The sequence below is a fragment of the Kogia breviceps genome, chromosome 10 (assembly GCF_026419965.1).
Source record: "Kogia breviceps isolate mKogBre1 chromosome 10, mKogBre1 haplotype 1, whole genome shotgun sequence".
Classification (NCBI taxonomy): Eukaryota; Metazoa; Chordata; class Mammalia; order Artiodactyla; family Physeteridae; genus Kogia; species Kogia breviceps.
The window spans coordinates 48,072,291-48,094,347 of NC_081319.1; the positions used below are offsets into that span (position 1 = coordinate 48,072,291).

At 38.7% G+C, this 22,057-nt stretch overlaps 1 protein-coding gene across 1 annotated transcript in view; it reads left to right on the forward strand.

The window, feature by feature from the left end:
* The window catches only part of KIF15 (kinesin family member 15), a 79,701-nt gene that overhangs the window by 6,308 nt on the left and 51,336 nt on the right, over positions 1-22,057 (forward strand). The window contains exons 2-7 of the mRNA XM_059077260.2: positions 453-495; positions 987-1,170; positions 1,561-1,637; positions 5,814-5,851; positions 19,187-19,284; positions 20,620-20,799. Coding sequence (XP_058933243.1) covers positions 453-495; positions 987-1,170; positions 1,561-1,637; positions 5,814-5,851; positions 19,187-19,284; positions 20,620-20,799 — 620 coding nt within the window. The remainder of the gene's footprint in view (positions 1-452; positions 496-986; positions 1,171-1,560; positions 1,638-5,813; positions 5,852-19,186; positions 19,285-20,619; positions 20,800-22,057) is intronic.

The window sequence follows — 22,057 nt, forward strand, 5'->3', positions numbered from 1 at the left end:
ACAGGCAGACTCTCAACCACTGCGCCACCAGGGAAGACCTCAAAGATATATTATTATGTGTATCCCTTGAGGAACCTGGACACTGCCCCAAGGCTGCAACGTGGTTTCTCGACTGCTCCTCCTTGTTTCTGCATTTCCTCCCTTAAGGCCATTAATTACTAAGACCTGTTTGAGGGCAAGCATTGCGCCAGGCTTAGACCACAAAATGGCTTAGACCAAAATGGGTTCTCTTATGTCAAGAAAGCCATTCCTGGTTCTCTTTCTCCGGGGACCCCCTAACCTATCTGCTTACAGTTAGAATGGAGTGGAAGATCTAGGCTTGTCCCCTGTCACGCACAGGCCAGGGAGCCGGGAGACTGAGGAGTGTCAGCAACTGAAGAATAGGCTAGAAGAATGGGGTTTTCATGTTTTACTTTTAAAAACCTTTAATGACTTCTTATCTTTTTTTCTAGCTGAGTTACGAAGTGTGACAAATTGTCAGTCTAACCAACCAAGGTAAGGAAAAAATCTTGTTGATGAGACCAAAAGAATTAGGGATGTAGTATTCCTAAAACAACCATTTAGCATAATAAGTAAGGGTTCCTTGTTTCAGCATTAAGCTTTGTCCTTGGCTACCTGGAAATATGGAAAAATCACATCTCCTCCCCAGCCCCTGTCCCCTCACCTTCCAGGCTAAAAGATGGAATCAGTAACATAATTCTCCCTTGGGATGACTTATTTTATTATTGCTATTAAAAAGGAAGTCAGAGACAAGCAGAGCTTAGAGCTGCCTTTCAGATGATTTCAAGTATAGGCTTTTGAAGTTGGCTGATGTGAAGCACATCAGTAAAGGGTGTGGGTTATGTGAGACTCTTGAAAAAAGGTAAACGTAAATGGGTAGATCTCGGACCTTGTTGGGGAAACTCAGAATAGAAACACTAGAGGCAATATGAGGCTTAGATCCTTTTTCTCCAGTAAACTTAGCTGCTATATTTTTTTGTCTGTAGTAATGAAGGCGATGCTATCAAAGTTTTTGTGCGAATTCGCCCACCTACAGAGGGTTCTGGATCAGCTGATGGAGAGCAAAACTTATGCCTTTCTGTGCTGTCTGCTACGACTGTCCGGCTGCACTCCAACCCTGAGCCCAAAACCTTCATATTTGATCATGTGGCAGAAATGGACACCACACAGGTAATGATGATTTGGGGAACTCAACTTTTCATTTGGAACATATAAGATTCTGTTATTTGGGAGGATTTCACTTCTGGTCTCTTTAGTTTGACAGATTTCAGATAAGGAAGCTCAAACATTCCATAAATATTTGCATGCAGTATGCTAAATTCTATATAAACTCTAGATGTGAGGTTTAAATCTATAATTGCATAGGAGATTAATGGACATGATTATGTTTACAGTTTTATCATCTTAGCTATTTTAGCCTTTTTCCTATAGTAGATATAATTTTCATGTTATTGCAAGTGAAAATTTGCACACAAATTTTGTTATATTTTAGAATGTAGTTTAGGAGAAATGTTTTCATTTTTGTGAAATGTTAACATATTTGGTGCTTAACATTTATAGGAGTCTGTGTTCTCAACTGTGGCCAAAGGCATTGTGGAGTCTTGCATGAGTGGCTATAATGGTACCATCTTTGCATAGTAAGTTGTTCACTGTTTCCTTATACAAGGGTACAATAGTAAGTGCTTCTATTTGTATCCTATGGCTTCTGTAACAAATGACCACATACTTAGTGGCTTGAAACAACACAAATTTATTGTCTTACAGTTCTGTAAGTCAGGAGTTTGATGCCAGTCTCTGAGCTAAAATAAAGGTGTCAGCAGGGCTGTGTTCCTTTCTGAAAGCTCTAGAGGAGAATCTGTTTTCCGACTTCTAGAGGCCATCTACATTATTTGGCTTACAGCCCCCATTCTCCATATTCCAAGCCAATGACATGCAACTCTTGCTCTTCCTTAGTCATTTTGCTCTCTGACTGAGGTGGGCATGTTCTTTAATTTTAAGGACTCATGTGATCTTATTGGCCCCACCTGTGTAAGCAAGGTAGACGGGATTAAACTGTACCTCCTGCAGAGGATCTACATGTTATCTGGGATTCTTCTGTAAGGAAGATTTGTCTTTTTGCCCCCATTAATTAATTAATTCATTTATATGGTATGGACTTACGTATATTTATTTCATACTTAGGGTTATAATCTAATGCTACATTATGTTTATCTTGTTGGCTTACATTGTTCTAGCTTGGCCATTCGGAGCTTTTTGAGGTTGGTTTCTGTGTCCCTTTGACATGTCACATCCTTTTGTTTTTTGAGCACTTCCTTTATGATGCTACAGTATGCTCCTGGCTCATCTTATATTTTCCCTGTCTGAGACTAGAATCAGCCATTTTGGCAAGGAGCCCTGGTTCCTTTTATTGGAGAATGGTGTTTAAAAATTAATGGCCCTCGGTGTGTTTGTTGCTACTGGAGTGTCATTGCTTCTAGGCCTTTTCAGCAGACAGAGCTAGGTAATATATGCATGTATACTAAGTCATGTATACAGACATATCTGTAATTGTTTCTGTTTCTATCCATTTCTATATACAGTAAGGTAAACTTGAGTTCATACTGATGTCTCTGACTCTAATCCAAGGGTTTAGAATCCACATGGGTTCATTCTAGCCTTCCTTTCTTGTTTATCTGTAACTTCCCTTGCTGACAGTGAGAAACCCGGGCTCCCACTGCTACCATCCGTTTATTTATTTGTTCATCCTCAGTACACATGTAAAGCAGTTTCAGAATTGTTAGCCTGTATCCCTGTGAAGAACAAATTTACTGCGTGCAGCGCTTATGTACAGATCCTTTTTTTTCCCCCTTAAGTCCTACAATTTCTAGTCAAAACCTCATTTTGTAAACTTACTTAGGCCAGCTCATTTTCCACCTACACCTTTCAGTGCAGTATGTCAGGAACTTGTAATTCAATTAGATACATTCCATCCTGGGGTCTCTGACATCCTAGTTGATGTGTTTTGTTTGTTTATTTAGTTCGCATACTTTAAAGTTCACCCTTTGTGATGTACAGTTGCATAGTGTTTTGACAAATGCAGAGACCCAAACATTTAGCACCCCTATTGAACAGAACAGTTCCTCCACCTTCAAAGTTCCTCCTGTTTGTCCCATTCATAGTGAGCCACTCCCCACCCCCGCCCCAAAACCTCTGGATACACTAATAAATTTTCCATTCCTATAGCTTTGCCTTTCCCAGAGTGTCATATGATTGGAATCATACAATATGTAGCCTTTTGGTTCTGGCTTTTTTCATTTAGGATTTGTCTATGTTGTTGAATGCATCAGTAGCTTTTGCTTTTTCTTTCTTTCCCGAGTAGTATTTTACTGTGTGGATTTACCAGTTTTTTTATTCACTCGCCTGTTAAAGGATATCTTGGTTGCTTCCAGTTTTTAGCAATTATGAATAAAGTTGCTACAAACATTCAAATATTGGGTTTTGTGTGAACATAAGTTTTCAAATCACTTGAGTAAATACGTAGGTATACATTGCTGGGTCATATAGTATAAAAAACTGTTAATCTGTCTTCCAAATATATATTGAAAGTGCATGATGATGGGAATTCCCTGGTGGTCCAGTGGTTAGGACTTGTTGCTTTCACTGCTGAGGGCCTGGGTTCAATCCCTGGTCGGGGAACTGAGATCCTGCAAGGCTCGCAGCGCAGCCGAAAAAAAAAAAAAAAAAAAAAAGTGCATGATGATTCGGAATTTCTAAATGCTGGCAGCCTTAAAATACTGCTCTAGGTTTAGTGTTGGAATGTAAGCTGACAACCTTGGCAGTTCTACAAGGTCAGTTTTTTTTTTACAAGGTGACTCATTTCAGATTTATTTCATAAATAGGAATATAATTTGTAGTACAATTATTTTTTCCTTTTCTTCTAGCAATAGACTTCCTAATTTTATTTAGAACCAGAGGTTTTTAATAGGATGTAGTGAATTATGTAATTAATTTTGAGCAGCTGCTGATGCTTTTTTTGTGTGTGTGCCCTTGGTTCATCTGTAATTGGCTCAAAATACAAGAAAATAAAAAATAAGTTTAAAGCTTGGACTCATCTTGTGCACAAATTCTTCCTTGAAAATTTGCCTTTGCCTTTCATACTTACTTTTCACTTGTGTTCAGCAGAACTAAATATTCTCTCTTGACCAGTGAAGTAGATAACCATTTTCTCATGTCTTCTCAAGAAAAAGAATTTTTTTTTCCACAGAATATTTTGAATGGTAAAGTTCAAAAATCAATTTGAAATAACAGCCACAATTACCAGAGATTATATATCTTCAGAACTGTTTTCATTGAAGATCCTTAGGCATACTAATTATAATATTTAATTTGAAAATTGCTTTTGGTAGTCAAAGGGCAGAAATGAGAAACATACGGAGAGAAGTGGAGCATTGATTTATTGGTTGGGTGAGCATACTTTCTGGTTTACCTTAGACAGTCTCAATTCTAGAGTTATTGTTAATAGTGTCCCCTTCACTTTCAAGTAGGACGCTCAACAATATCCATTTCTTATTCTGAGTTAACTGAAGAACCTTTTTTCCCCTACTTCCGAAAGAAGAGGTAAACAACTAGATTATACTGTTTTCTAGCTCTTGGGGCATTGAACCAAAAAGTAAACTCAAAATTTTATATTTGTGCCATGAATCCAATGTAAACACATTTATTATCCTAATTGACATCTATCTTCAACATACATTTTTATTTTGTTTTTATTTTTTAATATTTATTTATATTTATTTTGGCTGCACCAGGTCTTAGTTGCGGCATGTGGACTCTTAGTTGTGGAATGCATGCAGGATCTAGTTCCCTGACCAGGGATCAAACCTGGGCCCCCTGCATTGGGAGCATGGAGTCTTACACACTGGACCACCAGGGAAGTCCCTAAATTTTAATTTTTTTAGTTTTTTGTTTCTCCTGTTTCTTGGTGTACCTGAGGAGATATGACACTATACAAAAAAAAAAAAAAAATCAAGCCTATAGCATAAGGATGTTTTTAATTGCTTTATTTTTATTTTTTTTGTTGGTTTTTTTTTTTTTTTTTTTTTTTTTTTGCGATACGTGGGCTTCTCACTGTTGTGGCCTCTCCCGTTGCGGAGCACCGGCTCTGGACGCTCAGGCTCAGTGGCCGTGGGTCACGGGCTTAGCTGCTCCGCGGCATGTGGGATCTTTCCGGACCGGGGCACGAGCCCGTGTCCCCTGCATCGTCAGGCGGACTCTCAACCACTGCGCCGCCAGGGAAGCCCAATTGCTTTATTTTTAAATGAAGACATCTTAGTATCTTTTAAAGGCAGAATTTAGGAAGAGAATTGCTGCATTATTTAGAATAGCAAAAATTGGGGGAAAAAAGTCTGGTTGGTTCTGATTAAATAAATTATGGTACATTCATGGAATGCTATGTAGCCATTAAAAATAGAGGCAGATCTCTATTTACCAACATAGAAAGATGTGTGAGATAAAAACTAAGGGAAAAAAACAGGTTGCAGAGAAGTATGAATAGCATCATTCCAATTTTGTAAATAAAAATTAAGTGAAAACTCTGATGGCCATGTCTGAATAATCCAGAAGCATTTATTAGACAGTTAAGAGTGGTTAAGTCTTAGTGGTAGAATAGGAGAGAAAGAAAATGTATCATTCACTTTTTACCTGATATAATTTTTAAAAAGAAAGGCAACTAGTTCTTTGTGGGGAAAATGTATATACTAGTAGACCATATTAAAATAGGGTAGTCTTCTAAATTTCATGTGTGAAAATAATATATGAAACATTCTTTTTTACAGTGGACAGACTGGTTCAGGGAAAACATTTACTATGATGGGTAAGTAAATTAGAGATTAACATTTACTGGCTTAGTCTACTCTTTTTGTGATGACAGAACTTAGTATATTTTTTGGAAAGGAATACTTTCTGGTATATGATGTTGACCTCATAAAATTAGGGTTATTTCCCAAGCTTCTGTCAGATTGTGACTTCCATTATAGCAAAGTCTGTTTTTAGCTATGTTCCCAGCTCAATGCTTAGCAGAGAGTATGTGCTCAATGAACAATTTTTGAAGTGGATTTAATGAATTTTTATATATTATGTACCTATATAACCACTACCCAGACCAAGATTCCTAGTCAGTAACTACTCCCACTGCTGTCCCCTGACATATGTATTACTGTGACTTCTGTCATCACTAGTTTCGCTTGTTTTTGCACTTCTACAAATGTAATTTTACTGTATTTACTCTTTTATGTATGGCTTCTTTCTCTCAGCCTGAGGTTTTTCAGATTCACTAATGTTATGGCATGTAGTAGTAGTTAATTTCCATTGCTGTATAATAGATTATTATATGAATATACCACATTTTCTATTATTCTTTTTAATAGATCTTTATTGGAGACAATAGCTTCACAATACTGTGTTAGTTTCTGCTGCACGGCAAAGCGAATCAGCCATACGCATACACGTGTCCCCCTATCTCCTCCCTCTTGAACCTCCCTCCCATCGTCCCTATCCCACCCTCTAGGTCATTGCAGAGTACTGAGCTGATCTCCCTGTGCTATGCTGCTGCTTCCCACCAGCCAACTATTTTACATTCGGTAGTGTATATATGTCGATGCTACTCTCACTTCGCCCAACTTCACCCTCCCACCCCATGTCTTCAAGTCCATTCTCTATGTCTACCTCTTTATTCCTGCCCTGCAACTAGGTTCATCAGTACCTTTTTTTTTTTTTTTTTTAGATTCCATATATATTCGTTAGCATATGGTATTTGTTTTTCTCTTTCTGACTTACTTCACTCTGTGTGACAGACTCTAGGTCCATCCACCTCACTACAAATAACTCAATTTCGTTTGTTTTTATGGCTGAGTAATATTCCATTGTATATATGTGCCACATCTTCTTTATCCATTCATCTGTCAGTGGACATTTAGGTTGGTTCCATATCCTGGCTATTGTAAATGGTACTGCAATGAACATTGTGGTGCATGTCTCTTTTTGAATTATGGTTTTCTCAGGGTATATGCCCAGTAGTAGGATTGTTGAGTCATATGGTAATTCTATTTTTAGTTTTTTGAGGAACCTCTGTAGTGTTTTCCGTAGTGGTTGTATCAATTTACATTCCCACCAACAGTGCAGGAGGGCTCCCTTTTCACCAACCCTTTCCAGCAATTATTGTTTCCAGCTCTTTTGATAATGACCATTCTGACTGGCATGAAGTAATACCTCATTGTAGTTTTGATTTGCATTTTTCTAATAATTAGTGATGTTGAGCATCTTTTCATGTGCCTCTTGACCATCTGTACGTCTTCCTTGGTGAAATGTCTATTTAGGTCTTCCACCCATTTTTTAATTGGATTGTTTGTTTTTTTTCATATTGAGTTCCATGAGCTGTTTGTATATTTTGGAGATTAATCCTTTGTCTGTTGTTTCATTTGCAAATATTATCTTCCATTCTGAGGGTTGTCTTTTTGTCTTGCTTATGGTTTCCTTTGCTGTGCAAAAGCTTTTAAGTTTAATTAAGTCCTGTTTGTTTATTTTTGTTTTTATTTCTGTTACTCTAGGAGGTGGGTCAAAAAAAATCTTGCTGTGGTTTATGTCAAAGTGTGTTTTTCCTATGTTTTCCTCTAAAAGTTTTATAGTGTCTTGTCTTACATTTAAGTTTTTAATCCATTTGGAATTTATTTTTGTATATGATGTTAGGTCGTGTTCTAATTTCATTCTTTTACATGTAGCTGTCCAGTTTTCCCAACATCACTTATTGAAGAGGCCATCTTTTCTCCATTGTATGTTCTTGCCTCCTTTGTCGTAAATTAGGTGTCCATATGTTCGTGGGTTTATCTCTGGGCATTCTGTCCTGTACCATTGAGCTATATTTCTGTTTTTGTGCCAGTACCATACTGTCTTGATTACTGTAGCTTTGTGGTATAGTTTGAAGTCAGGGAGCCTGATTCCTCCAACTCCGTTTTTCTTTCTCAAGATTGCTTTGGCTATTTGGTGTCTTTTGTGTTTCCATACGAATTATAAGATTTTTTTGTTCTAATTCTGTGAAAAATGCCATTGGTAATTTGATAGGGATTACATTGAATCTGTAGATTGCTTTCGGAAGTATAGTCATTTTCACAATATTGATTCTTCCAATCCAAGAACATGGTATATTTCTCCATCTGTTTATGTCATCTTTGATTTCTTTCATCAATGTTTTATAGTTTTCTGAGTACAAGTCTTTCGCCTCCTTAGGCAGGTTTATTCCTAGATATTTTATTCTTTTTGTTGCAGTGGTAAATGGGAGTGTTTCCTTAATTTCTCTTTCTGATTTTTCGTTGTTGGTATATAGGAATGCCAGAGATTTCTGTGCATTAATTTTGTATCTTGCAACCTTACCAAATTCATTGATTAGTTCTAGTAGTTTTCTGGTGCCATCATTAGGATTTTCTATGTATAGTATCATGTCATCTGCAAACAGTGACAGTTTTACTTCTTCTTTTCCAATTTATATTCCTTTTATTTCTTTTTCTTCTCTCATTGCTGTTGCTAGGACTTTCAAAACTATGTTGAATAATAGTGGCGAGAGTGGACATCCTTGTCTTGTTCCTGATCTTAGTGCACATGCTTCCAGTCTTTCACCACTGAGCATAATGCTTGCTGTGGGTTTTTCATATATGGCCTCTATTATGATGAGGTGGGTTCCCTCTATGCCCATTTTCTGGAGAATTTTTATCATAAATGGGTGCTGAATTTTGTCAAAAGCTTTTTCTGCATCTATTGAGATGATCATATGGTTTTTATTCTTCAGTTGGTTTATATGGTGTATCACATTGATTGATTTGCATATATTGAAGAATCCTTGCATCCCTGGGATAAACCCCACTTGATCATGGTGTATGATCCTTTTAATGTGTTATTGGATTCTGTTTGCTAGTATTTTGTTGAGGATTTTTGCATCTATGTTCATCAGTGATATTGGTTTATAATTTTATTTTTTTGTGATATCTTTTTCTGGTTTTCGTATCAGGGTGATGGTGGCTTTGTAGAATGAATTTGGGAGTGTTTCTCCCTCTGCAGTTTTTGGAAGAGTTTCAAAAGAATTGGTGTTAGCTCTTCTCTCAATGTTTGATAGAATTTGCTTGTGAAGCCATCTGGTCCTGGACTTTTGTTTGTTGGAAGATTTTTTTTTTTTTTTTTTTTTTTTTTATGCCAGCTTTATTTTATTTTATTGTATTTTTTTTAACATCTTTATTGGAGTATAATTGTTTTACAATAGTGTGTTAGTTTTTCCTTTACAACAAACTGAATCAGTTATACATATACATATGTTCCCATATCTCTTCCCTCTTGCATCACCCTCTCTCCCACCCTCCCTAACCCACCCCTCTAGGTGGTCACAAAGCACAGAGGTGATCTCCCTGTGCTATGCAGCAGCTTCCCACTAGCTATCTAATTTACATTTGATAGTGTGTGTATGTCCCTGCCACTCTCTTACTTCGTCTCAGCCCACCCTTCCCCCTCCCCATATCCTCAAGGCCATGCTCGAGTAAGTCTGTGTTTTATTCCCGTCCTACCACTAATCTCTTCATGACATTTTTTTCCCTTAGAGTCCATATATATGTGTTAGCATACGGTATTTGTTTTTCTCCTTCTGACTTACTTCACTCTGTATGACAGACTCCAGGTCCATCCACCTCATTATAAATAACTCAGTTTCATTTCTTTTTATGGCTGAGTAATATTCCATTGTATATATGTGCCACATCTTCTTTATCCATTCATCTGTTGATGGACACTTAGGTTGCTTCCATGTCCTGGCTATTGTAAATAGAGCTGCAATGAACATTTTGGTACATGAGTCTTTCTGAATTATGGTTTTCTCAGGGTATATGCCCAGTAGTGGGATTGCTGGGTCGTATGGTAGTTCTATTTGTAGTTTTTTAAGGAACCTCCATACTGTTCTCCATAGCGGCTGTATCAATTTACATTCCCACCAGCAGTGCAAGAGGGTTCCCTTTTCTCCACACCCTCTCCAGCATTTATTGTTTCTAGAGTTTTTGATGATGGCCAATCTGACCGGTGTGAGATGATATCTCATTGTAGTTTTGATTTGCATTTCTCTAATGATTAATGAGGTTGAGCATTCTTTCATGTGTTTGTTAGCAATCTGTATATCTTCTTTGGAGAAATGTCTATTTAGTTCTTCTGCCCATTTTTGGATTGGGTTGTTTGTTTTTTTGTTATTGAGCTGCATGAGTTGCTTATAAATTTTGGAAATTAATCCTTTGTCAGTTGCTTCATTTGCAAATATTTTCTCCCATTCTGAGGGTTGTCTTTTGGTCTTGTTTAAGGTATCCTTTGCTGTGCAAAAGCTTTTAAGTTTCATTAGGTCCCATTTGTTTATTTGTGTTTTTATTTCCATTTCTCTAGGAGATGGGTCAAAAAGGATCTTGCTGTGATTTATGTCGTATAGTGTTCTGCCTATGTTTTCCTCTAAGAGTTTGATAGTGTCTGGCCTTACATTTAGGTCTTTAACCCATTTTGAGTTTATTTTTGTGTGTGGTGTTAGGGAGTGTTCTAATTTCATACTTTTACATGTAGCTGTCCAGTTTTCCCAGCACCACTTATTGAAGAGGCTGTCTTTTCTCCACTGTATATCCTTCCCTCCTTTATCAAAGATAAGGTGACCATATGTGTGTGGGTTTATCTCTGGGCTCTCTATCCTGTTCCATTGATCTATATTTCTGTTTTTGTGCCAGTACCATATTGTCTTGATTACTGTAGCCTTGTAGTAGAGTCTGAAGTCAGGGAGCCTAATTCCTCCAGCTCCATTTCTCGTTCTCAAGATTGCTTTGGCTATTCGGGGTCTTTTGTGTTTCCATACAAATTGTGAAATTTTTTGTTCTAGTTCTGTAAAAAATGCCAGTGGTAATTTGATAGGGATTGCATTGAATCGGTAAATTGCTTTGGGTAGTATAGTCATTTTCACAATGTTGATTCTTCCAATCCAAGAACATGGTATATTTCTCCACCTATTTGTATCATCTTTAATTTCTTTCATCAGTGTCTTATAGTTTTCTGCATACAAGTCTTTTGTCTCCTTAGGTAGGTTTATTCCTAGATATTTTATTCTTTTTGTTGCAATGGTAAATGGGAGTGTTTTCTTAATTTCACTCTCAGATTTTTCATCATTAGTGTATAAGAATGCAAGAGATTTCTGTGCATTAATTTTGTATCCTGCAACTTTACCAAATTCATTGATTAGCTCTAGTAGTTTTCTGGTAGCATCCTTAGGATTCTCTATGTATAGTATCATGTCATCTGCAAACAGTGACAGCTTTACTTCTTCTTTTCCTATTTGGATTCCTTTTATTTCTTTTTCTTCTCTGATTGCTGTGGCTAGAACTTCCAAAACTATGTTGAATAAGAGTGGTGAGAGTGGGCAACCTTGTCTTGTTCCTGATCTTAGTGGAAATGGTTTCAGCTTTTCACCATTGAGAACGATGCTAGCTGTGGGTTTGTCATATATGGCCTTTATTATGTTGAGGAAAGTTCCCTGTATGCCTACTTTCTGCAAGGTTTTTATCATAAATGAGTGTTGAATTTTGTCAAAAGCTTTTTCTGCATCTATTGAGATGATCATATGGTTTTTATTCTTCAGTTGGTTTATATGGTGTATCACATTGATTGATTTGCATATATTGAAGAATCCTTGCATCCCTGGGATAAACCCCACTTGATCATGGTGTATGATCCTTTTAATGTGTTATTGGATTCTGTTTGCTAGTATTTTGTTGAGGATTTTTGCATCTATGTTCATCAGTGATATTGGTTTATAATTTTATTTCTTTGTGACGTCTTTGTCTGGTTTTGGTATCAGGGTGATGGTGGCTTTGTAGAATGAATTTGGGAGTGTTTCTCCCTCTGCAGTTTTTGGAAGAGTTTCAAAAGGATTGGTGTTAGCTCTTCTCTCAATGTTTGATAGAATTTGCTTGTGAAGCCATCTGGTCCTGGACTTTTGTTTGTTGGAAGATTTTTAATTCTGGTTTCAATTTCATTACTTGTGATAGGACTGCTTATATTTTCTAATTCTTCCTGGTTCAGTCTTAGAAAATTGTACCTTTCCAAGAATTTGTCCATTTCTTCATTGTTGTCCATTTTTTTGTGTGTATGTTTGTTGCAGTAGTCTCTTATCATCCTTTGTATTTCTGCAGTGTCAGTTGTGATTTTTCCCTTTTCATTTCTAATTTTATTGATTTGCGTCCTCTCCCTTTTTTTCTTGAGTCTAAGGATTTATAAATTTTGTTTATCTTCTCAAAGAACCAGGTTTTAGTTTTATTGATTTTTGCTATTGTTTTCTTTGTTTCTATTTCATTTATTTCTTCTTTGATCTTTATGATTTCTTTCCTTCTACTGACTTTTGGGTTTTCTTTGTTCTTCTTTCTCTAGTTGTTTTAAGTGTAGGGTTATATTATTTATTTGAGATTTTTCTTGTTTCTTGAGGTGAGATTGAATTGCTGTAAACTTCCCTCTTACAACTGCTTTTGCTGAATCCCATAGGTTTTGGGTTATTGTGTTTTCATTGTCATTTGTTTCTATGTATTTTTTAATTTTTTCTTTGATTTCTTCAATGATCTCTTGGTTATTTAGTAGCACACTGTTTAGCCTCCAGTGTTTTTTACACTTTTTTTCCTATAATTGATTTCCAGTCTCAGAGCGTTGTTGTCAGAAAAGATGCTTGATATGATTTCAATTTTCTTAAATTTTTCAAGGCTTGATTTGTGACCCAAGATGTGATCTATCCTGGAGAATGTTCCATGTACAGCTGAGGAGAAAGTGTATTCTGCAACTTTTGGCTGGAATGTTCTATAAATATCAATTAGATCTATCTAGTCTATTGTGTCATTTAAAGCTTGTGTTTCCTTATTTATTTTCTGTTTGGATGATCTGTCCATTGGTGTAACTGAGGTGTTAAAAGTCTCCTACTATTATTGTGTTACTGTCAATTTCTCCTTTCATGGTTGTTAGCATTTGCCTTATGTATTGAGGTGCTCCTCTGCTGGGTGCATAAACATCTTTAATTGTTATATCTTCTTCTTGGATTGATCCTTTGATCATTATGTACTGTCCCTCCTTATCTCTTATAACAGTCTTTATTTTAAACTCTATTTTATCTGATATGAGTATTGCTACTCCAGCTTTCTTTTGATTTCCATTTGCATGGAATATCTTTTTCCATCCCTTCACTTTCAGTCTGTATGTGTCCCTAGATCTGAAGTGGTTCTCTTGTAGACAGCATATATATGGGTCTTGTTTTAGTGTCCATTCAGCCAGTCTGTGTCTTTTGGTTGGGGCATTTAATCCATTTACATTCAAGGTTATTATCGATAGGTATGTTCCTATTACCATTTTTTTAATTGTTTGGGGTTTGTTTGTTTTTAACATCTTTATTAGAGTATAATTGCTTTACAATGGTGTGTTAGTTGGGTTTGTTTTTGTGTGTCTTTTTCTTCTCTTGTGTTTCCCACTTAGAGAAGTTTCTTTAGCATTTGTCGTAAAGCTGGTTTGATGGTGCTGAATTCTCTTAGTTTTTCTTTGTCTGAAAAGCTTTTGACTTCTCCATCGAATCTGAATGAGATCCTTGCTGGGTAGATTAATCTTGGTTGTAGGTTCTTCCCTTTCATCACTTTAAGTATATCCTGCCACTCCCTTCTGGCCTACAGAGTTTCTGCTGAAAAATCAGCTGATAACCTTATGGGGATTCCTTTGCATGTTATTTTTTGGTTTTCCCTTGCTGCTTTTAATATTTTTTCTTTGAACTTAATTTTTGTTAGTTTGATTAATATGTGTTTTGCTGTGTTTTTCCTAGGGTTTATCCTGCATGGGACTCTCTGTGCTTCCTGGACTTGGGTGACTATTTCCTTTCCCATGTTAGGGAAATTTTCCATTATAATCTCTTCAGATATTTTCTCAGACCCTTTCTTTTTCTCTTCTTCTTCTGGGACCCCTATAATTCAAATGTTAGTGCATTTAGTGTTATCCCAGAGGTCTCTGAGATTGTCTTCAGTTCTTTTCATTCTTTTTTCTTTATTCTGCTCCTGAGCAGTTATTTCCACCATTTTGTCTTCCAGCTCACTTATTCCTTCTTTTGCCTCAGTTATTCTGTTTTTGATTCCTTCTAGTGTCTTTTTCATTTCAGTTATTGTGTTGTTCATCTCTGTTTGTTTGTTCTTTAGTTCTTCTAGATCTTTGTTAAACATTTCTTATATTTTCTCACCGTGCTTCCATTCTATATCTGAGATTCTGGATCATCTTTACTATCATTACTCTGAATTCTTTTTCAGGTAGATTGCCTATTTCCTCTTCATTTATTTGGTCTTGTAGGTTTTTTTACCTTGCTCCTTCATCTGTGACTTTTTTTTTTTTTTTTTTTTTTTTTTTTATGAGTGGGCTTGTGTTTCTGTTTTACTGGTTGTTTAGCCTGAGGCTTCCAACACTGGAGTTTGTAGGCTCTTGCGTAGAGCTGGGTCTTGGTGCTGAGATGAGGAACTCTGTGAGACCGCACTCCAATGAATATTCCCTGGGGTCTGAGGTTCTCTGTTAGTCCAGTGGTTCAGATTCGGAGCTTCCACTGCAGGAGCTTCCACCCAACCCTGTGCTTGCAAATCAAGATCCCGCAAGCCACGTGGGGTGGCAAAAAAAAAAGAACAATAACAAAGTAAAAAATAAAATTAGACTAGGAAACTAATAGATATATTAGAAAGAATGTAAAAATAAAAATATAGATGAATCAACAACCAGAAGGTACATCAATACCACAATAGTAAAAAAGAGGAGGAGGGAGAAGAAAAAAGAAAAAAAAAATGGAGGGGGGGAAGGCCTTGGCTGTGGAGAGCAGGGCCTAAGCAAGGGTGAGTTTGGGGTGGTGGGTGGGGCCAATGCTTAGCACCCACAGGGCTGGAATAGGCCCTGGGAGCTGTGGGGGCGTGGGGTTTAGGCTCAAGGAACAAAAGGGGCCCAGGCATGTCCCCCACCCCTGGTCTCAGAGGGTTGGGGACCTCACCTGGGAACCCAGCAAGCTTCCTGGGCTTGAGTGGTTGGGGCAAATGCCCTCCTCTCCTCTCCTGCTCCTCCGGTCTGGGGTCTGGGAGGGCCCCTCCCACCTGCCAATCCTGATCTCCCTGTCCTCCCTCCTATACCCCCAGGACCAGTGGGGGGTGGGTCTTGGAGGGCAGGGAACTGATCTGGGAGCTCAGTAGGCTCCCTGGGCCTGAGTGGGCAGGGAAAACACCCTCTGCTCCTCTCCCGCTCCTCCTCGATGGCCCCTCCCACCTGCCACTCCTGATCTTCCCGGCCTCCTTCCTGTGCCCCCAGGACCCATGCGGCCTGGATGGGGCTTTGTTGCGGGGGAACTGGCTTGGGAGCTCAGCAGCCTCCCCAACACCAGTGGGCCAGGCAGTTGCCCTACGCTCCTCTCCCACTCTTCCTGGAAAGTCCCTCCCACCTCCCTCTCCTGATCTCCCCAGCCTCAAGGGAGCTGATCCTGCCTAGCCTCCACTTCTCCTCCCCCCTTGGTCCCCCTATGTCCTACTGGTTCACTCGGGTTCCTCCTGTCTCTTTGTGGTCAGAGTCCCCCACCAGTGGCCGGCATGCACCCTAGTTGTGGGGAGATGCTAACTCTGCGTCTTCTCACACTGCCATCTTAAAGGGGTTCCACATTTTCTATTCTGTTGCTAGAGAGTTTTAGAACACATGAATAGTACTGTTTTGGACATTTTTTTCTTGTGTGTGTCTCTTATGGTGCATATCTATTGAACTTTAAACTTCTGGGTGTGGACTTGCTGGGTTATAGTATATGTATGTTCAGCTTTAGTAAAAAGGTCATGATGGGGATGCTTAGACGTGGAATTTCCCAGTGCTCCACATCCATGTCCACACTTGGTATTGTCCGTTTTAAAAATTTTAGTTGTTCTGGAGTATGTATAGTACTATCTTGTGCTTTTATTTCCACTTGTTTGATGTCCATTGACTACTAAGCACCTTTTATACGTTTATTGGACATTTGAATAACCTCTCTGTAAAATGCCCTTTCAAGCTTTTTTCTCTTTTTTAAAAATAAATTTCTTTCTTTCTTTATTTATATTTGGCTGCATTGGGTCTTCTTTGCTGTGCACAGGCTTTCTCTAGTTGCAGTGAGCGGGGCTGCTCTTCATTGTGGTGCATGGGCCTCTCATTGCTGTGGCTTTTCTTGCTGTGGAGCATGGGCTGTAGGTGCACGGACTTCAGTAGCTGTGGCATGTGGGCTCAGTAGTTGTGGCTCGAGGGCTCTAGAGCACAGGCTCAGTAGTTGTGGTGCATGGGCTTAGTTGCTCTGCGGCATATGGGATCCTCCCAGATCAGAGCTTGAACCTGTGTCCCCTGCATTGGCAGGTGGATTCTTAACCACTGCGCCACCAGGGAAGTCCCTCAAGCTTTTTTCTTATTTAAAAATTATCTTGGGGCTTCCCCGATGCAGGGGACACGGGTTTGTGCCCTGGTCCAGGAAGATCCCACATGCCGCGGAGCGGCTGGGCCTGTGAGCCATGGCCACTGAACCTGCGCGTCCAGAGCCTGTGCTCCGCAACAGGAGAGGCCACAACAGTAAGAGGCCTGCATACTGCAAAAAAATAATAATAATAATAAATAAATAATTATCTTGTCTTTTTCTTACTCATTTATGGGGATTCTTCATAAAATAGATTAGCTCTTTGTTTATGATATAGATTACAGATTTTTCTGTAGGTTTTTTCTTTTGGCTTATTTAAATTTTTCTGATGCCAAAGTTTTTTATTTTTATGTGGTTGAACTTCAGGTTTTTTTGTTTTGTTTTTTAATGGTTTCTGAATTGTGAGTTTTAGTAAGAAAGGTTTTCCCTTCTCTGAGGTTATAACAACATATAAGTGAGTGCTTAAAATATTCCAGGCACTCTTCAAGGCTCTGGTGGTCTATTCAAATACAGGGCAATGTCCAGGCTCTCATGAAGCTTATATTCTCAGGGGGGGATGTACAAGTAAAAGCGAATAAATGTCTAGTAATTATGCCAGAGGTAGTAAGTGCTATGAAGAAAAATAAGAGGATGGAAAAGAGCAGGGGGTGCTGTTTTAGTTAGGTGGGTCAGAGAGGCCTCTCAGCGTGACATTTGAAGAGAATTACTGAGTGAAATGAGAAGGAGCCATAAGACTCTGGGAGAAGAATCTTCTAGGCAGAGGGACCATCCCTGCAAATGCACAGGCCCTGAGTTGGGAGCATGCTCACGAGCATTCAAGAGACAGCAAGAAGACACATGGGGCTAGAGTGGAATATTAAAGAATAAGGGGCAAGTTGAAATTGTAGCCTGAGGCCAGGTCATGGATTTTGGAATTTTTCATGAGGGTATGTGAAGTCATGGGAAGGTTTTTTTTGTTTGTTTTTTTGTTTTTTTAAAGAAGAATTACATGATCTGATGTATAATTAAAAGGACTACTCAGGCAGCTGAATGGAATAGAGACTATAGGAGGGGCTAGAGCCAAAGCAAGATTGGGAGCCAAGGCAGGAGGCTAGGCAAGAGATGATAAGGTAACTATAATGAATATTTTGAGTATCTTTATATATTATTTAGCAGGAAAATGTTATAAAATTATCTGCACATATTCTAATATTATCTGTCCTCTGTGTTCATTTACTTGCATTTCTCTGCCCTGTTTTATATTTTTTTCTTTTTTTTTTAAGGTACAGTTTACGAGGGCCATTTAAAATATTTTAGGTATAGCACACCAAGATGACGATAATATTTTAAAATTTATTTTCTATAACTTTCTTGCGTACACCAGCATTTTGTTAGTTCTTTTGGTCTCTATGGTATATATATATATTTTAAATAAATTTACTTATTGATTGATTGATTTTTGGCTGTGTTGGGTCTTCATTGCTGTGTGTGGGCTTTCTCTAGTTGCAGCAAGCGGGGTGCGACTCTTTTTTTGCGGTATGCGTGCCTCTCACTGTTGTGGCCTCTCCTGTTGCGGAGCACAGGCTCCGGACGCGCAGGCTCAGCGGCCAATGGCTCGCGGGCCCAGCCACTCCGCAGCATGTGGGATCCTCCTGGACCAGGGCATGAACCAGTGTCCCCTGCATCGGCAGGCGGATTCTCAACCACTGTGCCACCAGGGAAACTCGGATGCGACTCTTCGTTGCAGTGCACTGGCTTCTCATTTCGGTGGCTTCTCATTTCAGTGGCTTCTCTTGTTGTGGAGCACAGGCTCTATGCACATGGGCTTCAGTAGTTGTGGTGCACGGGCTTAGTTGCTTCTTGGCATGTGGGATCTTCCTGGACCAGGGCTTGAGCCTGTGTCCCCTGCATTGGCAGGTGAATTCTCAACCGCTGCACCACCATGGAAGTCCCTCTAGGGCGTGTTTAACTAATACATATAGTAACTTTTGGATCTTTTCTAGCTTTATAGTTGATTTTCTGGCAAATATAGCTATAGCTTGAATTAGTTTCCAAAAAATCCTGCTGTTTACATATCCATTCACATCTCCCCTTTTCCCCAATGTTAACAAAATAGAGATTGGATTGCTCTTCAGTTTTCTGTCTGTACAGAAATCTTGTGAAGAATTCCTATAGTATCTTTCCTACCAGCTTTGCTTTTATTGCCCAATTAAGAAAATACTAGCTAATGCTAATTTTTATACCCTGTGAGATAGTTATTACCATTATTATTTCCATTTTATAGTTGAAAACTCCAAGAAATTAAGTAATTAGCCTGTGGCCACACAGCCAGTGTATAAAGATCAGCCTAGGAGACAGAATGTCTTATGCAACAGTAAAGTACAATTCGTTATTTCTGCTAATTTTGGTACCTGCAGAAGGAAAAATTTCAAGCTTGGGACTGAAATGGATTTTTTAACTTATCAAACAACAACTACTTTTTAAAATTGCTTAGTGGCTATTGTGGGCCCTTCCCTTCAGTCCCATTGATAGGCAGGTTCTATTAGGCCATCTGTTACAGACCACAGTTTATCTTGTTTGGGGGCCTGAAAGAAACTGATTATACAGTTAGTCTTTTCTATATGAATTGCCTTTCATTGTTGCTGTTTTGAATGACTCCTGTTAACAGAATAAAAATGAACAGCTATATATGTATTTTTTTACATTTTTCTTTAGGACCATCTGAATCTGATAATTTTTCTCATAACCTGAGAGGAGTAATTCCACGAAGTTTTGAATATTTGTTTTCCTTAATTGAACGTGAAAAAGAGAAGGTAAAACTTATTGTAAAAATAAAGGGATTCTATGAAATACCTAGTTTTGAGTAGCTAACTACTACTAATTAGCTCATGATACATGGAGGGGCATCATTGGAAGTCTACAGTGTGGATAGGCTAGAGTCATAGAAAAAAATCTTTCAATTCTTAAGATAAAATTAAGGATTCTGAGTTTTGTATTTTCTAAAAGTTTTTAGTCTATAAAACATGCATCATCCATGAACCCACATTGAAAGAAAGAAGAATGTAGTGCTTCTTAGGCTCTCAGATTTTACAAGAGAGAAAGTATAAAGAAAATCTTAACTGAGGAAAACAAATTCATTAAGCTCCGTCACCTACCTGTGCCTAGGCTCACAGTTGACTGCAGCTGTCCCTACATCTTCATGACAGCCACTAGTAATGGGCCCATCTGTACCTCCTTTGCAGCACTTGCTACCACCTGACTATGCTCTCCTTGCTTCACACATGGTGTGGCTCCATCATCCTAGCAATGTGGCCTTCCATTTTCCATTGGCTCCCAGATTGGGTCATTCTGTTGGTTGTGCATCTTTAGCTTAGGGAATTGCAGGCTTAAGAGCCATTAGTGTTTTATATTCTATTACCTATGTGCCGAGGAGTCTAATACATAGCATTGGTTTACCACTTACTCCTTTGCAGAAACTATGCCTGACCATTGCAGTTAGACACACATATTATGTGCCAGTGAAGTAAGTTTAGTGACGTGCATTTCTGTGGTTAAAAATACTATAGCGAGGCTTTTTAAAGAAAATTTTACTTGTTTATTTTTTTAAAGAGAGACTTTTAAAATACATTATTTTCAGTTGTTTGAGGAATATAACACTTGATTCATATATAAGACAGGTGAAAATGGAATTGGTATTTTCATCACAAGGGAAAATAATTATGTAACTATGTATGGCAATGGATGTTAACTAGACTTATTGTGATCATTTTGCAATATATACAAATATCAAATCATTATGTTATATGCCTGAAACTAGTATAATGCTGTATATCACTTATACCTCAGTTAAACAAAAAATGGAATTGCCTATTTGGATAGCTCAAGTCCCACCTCCCTGTCTTTGTTCTGAAGCACTGTTGGAAACTTTAGGGCTCCTGGAACCACAGTTCGATGCTGCTTTAAAGTGTACTGATGTGTTGAAACTAGTCATCTACATTTTAAAACTGACTTTTAAGTGTCCTGTATTGTGTAAAGGATAATGCTGTAGGAAATTTATATGTTGTGAAGTGAGTGAAAGATGAATGCTCATGAAAGGTAGGGATGAACTCATGAAAAGAATATAGCTAAACCAGGCTTCTCTTTTACAGGCTGGAGCTGGAAAGAGTTTTCTTTGTAAGTGCTCCTTTATTGAAATCTACAATGAGCAGATCTATGACCTGCTGGACTCTGCATCGGCTGGACTGTACTTAAGGGAGCATATTAAGAAGGGAGTCTTCGTTGTTGGTGCTGTGGAGCAGGTGGTGACCTCAGCTGCTGAAGCCTATCAGGTACCCTGCCTTGAGCAATTTGATTCATAGGCAACATAGCATGCTGTGACCAGCACCTTGATCTCAAAAAAAAGAAAGAGTTGAGTTACTAAAAATGTTTTGTAAAGCCATAACCAGAATGTTCATAAGAAGAAATGAAAGAAGGATATGACACTGTTTTATAAATTTCTCCTTAGTTAAAATAGAAGTTTGACCCCTTGATTTTGTGTTATTTTGGTGTTGTTCATTCCAGTCATAGACTCTTTTTTTTTTTTTTTGTGGTACGCGGGCCTCTCACTGCTGTGGCCTCTCCCCCTGCGGAGCACAGGCTCCGGACGCGCAGGCTCAGTGGCCATGGCTCACAGGCCCAGCCGCTCCGCGGCATGTGGGATCTTCCCAGACCGGGGCACGAACCCGTGTCCCCTGCATCGGCAGACGGATTCTCAACCACTGCGCCACCAGGGAAGCCACTAGTCATAGACTCTTAAAAACCACCTTATATGTCACTGGGGGACAGTTTGTTAGTGCCCATATCCCTTTAGTTGTTCCTCCTGGGAGCTGCCCTTTTGTTTTTTGGGTTTTTTTAAAGGATATAGAGTTAGAGTTTTATTTTATTATTATTTATTTATTTTAAAACTTATTTATTTATTTAATTTTGGTTGTATTGGGTCTTCGTTGCTGTGCGCGGGCTTTCTCTAGTTGTGGCGAGTGGGGCTACTCTTTGTTGTGGTGTGTGGGCTTCTCATTGCCGTGTCTTCTCTTGTTGCAGAGCTTGGGCTCTAGGCGTGCAGGCTTCAGTAGTTGTGGCACATGGGCTCAGTAGCTGTGGCGCACGGGCTTAGCTGCTCCACGGCATGTGGGATCTTCCTGGACCAGGGCTCGAACCTGTGTCCCCTGCATTGGCAGGCAGATTCTTAACCACTGTGCCACCAGGGAAGCCCAGAGCTGCCTTTTTGAAGAGCTCCTGGGATCTCTGCTCTTCAAACCAGCTGGCTGTTCTCTCTATTTTCTACCCTTGTTTATTACTTGTTAGGTGTCAAAAGGCAACCTCTTTTGGCCATTCAGCTCAGAACAAACAAACCTTTTGACAGGAATTTTCAAAATATTCTATTCATATTTTTTTTGAATTTTTGAATTTTTTTGAATTTATTTTTTTATACAGCAGATTCTTATTAGTTATCCATTTTATGCATATTAGTGTATATATATCAATCCCAATCTCCCAATTCATCACACCACCACACACACACACACACACACACACACACACACACACACA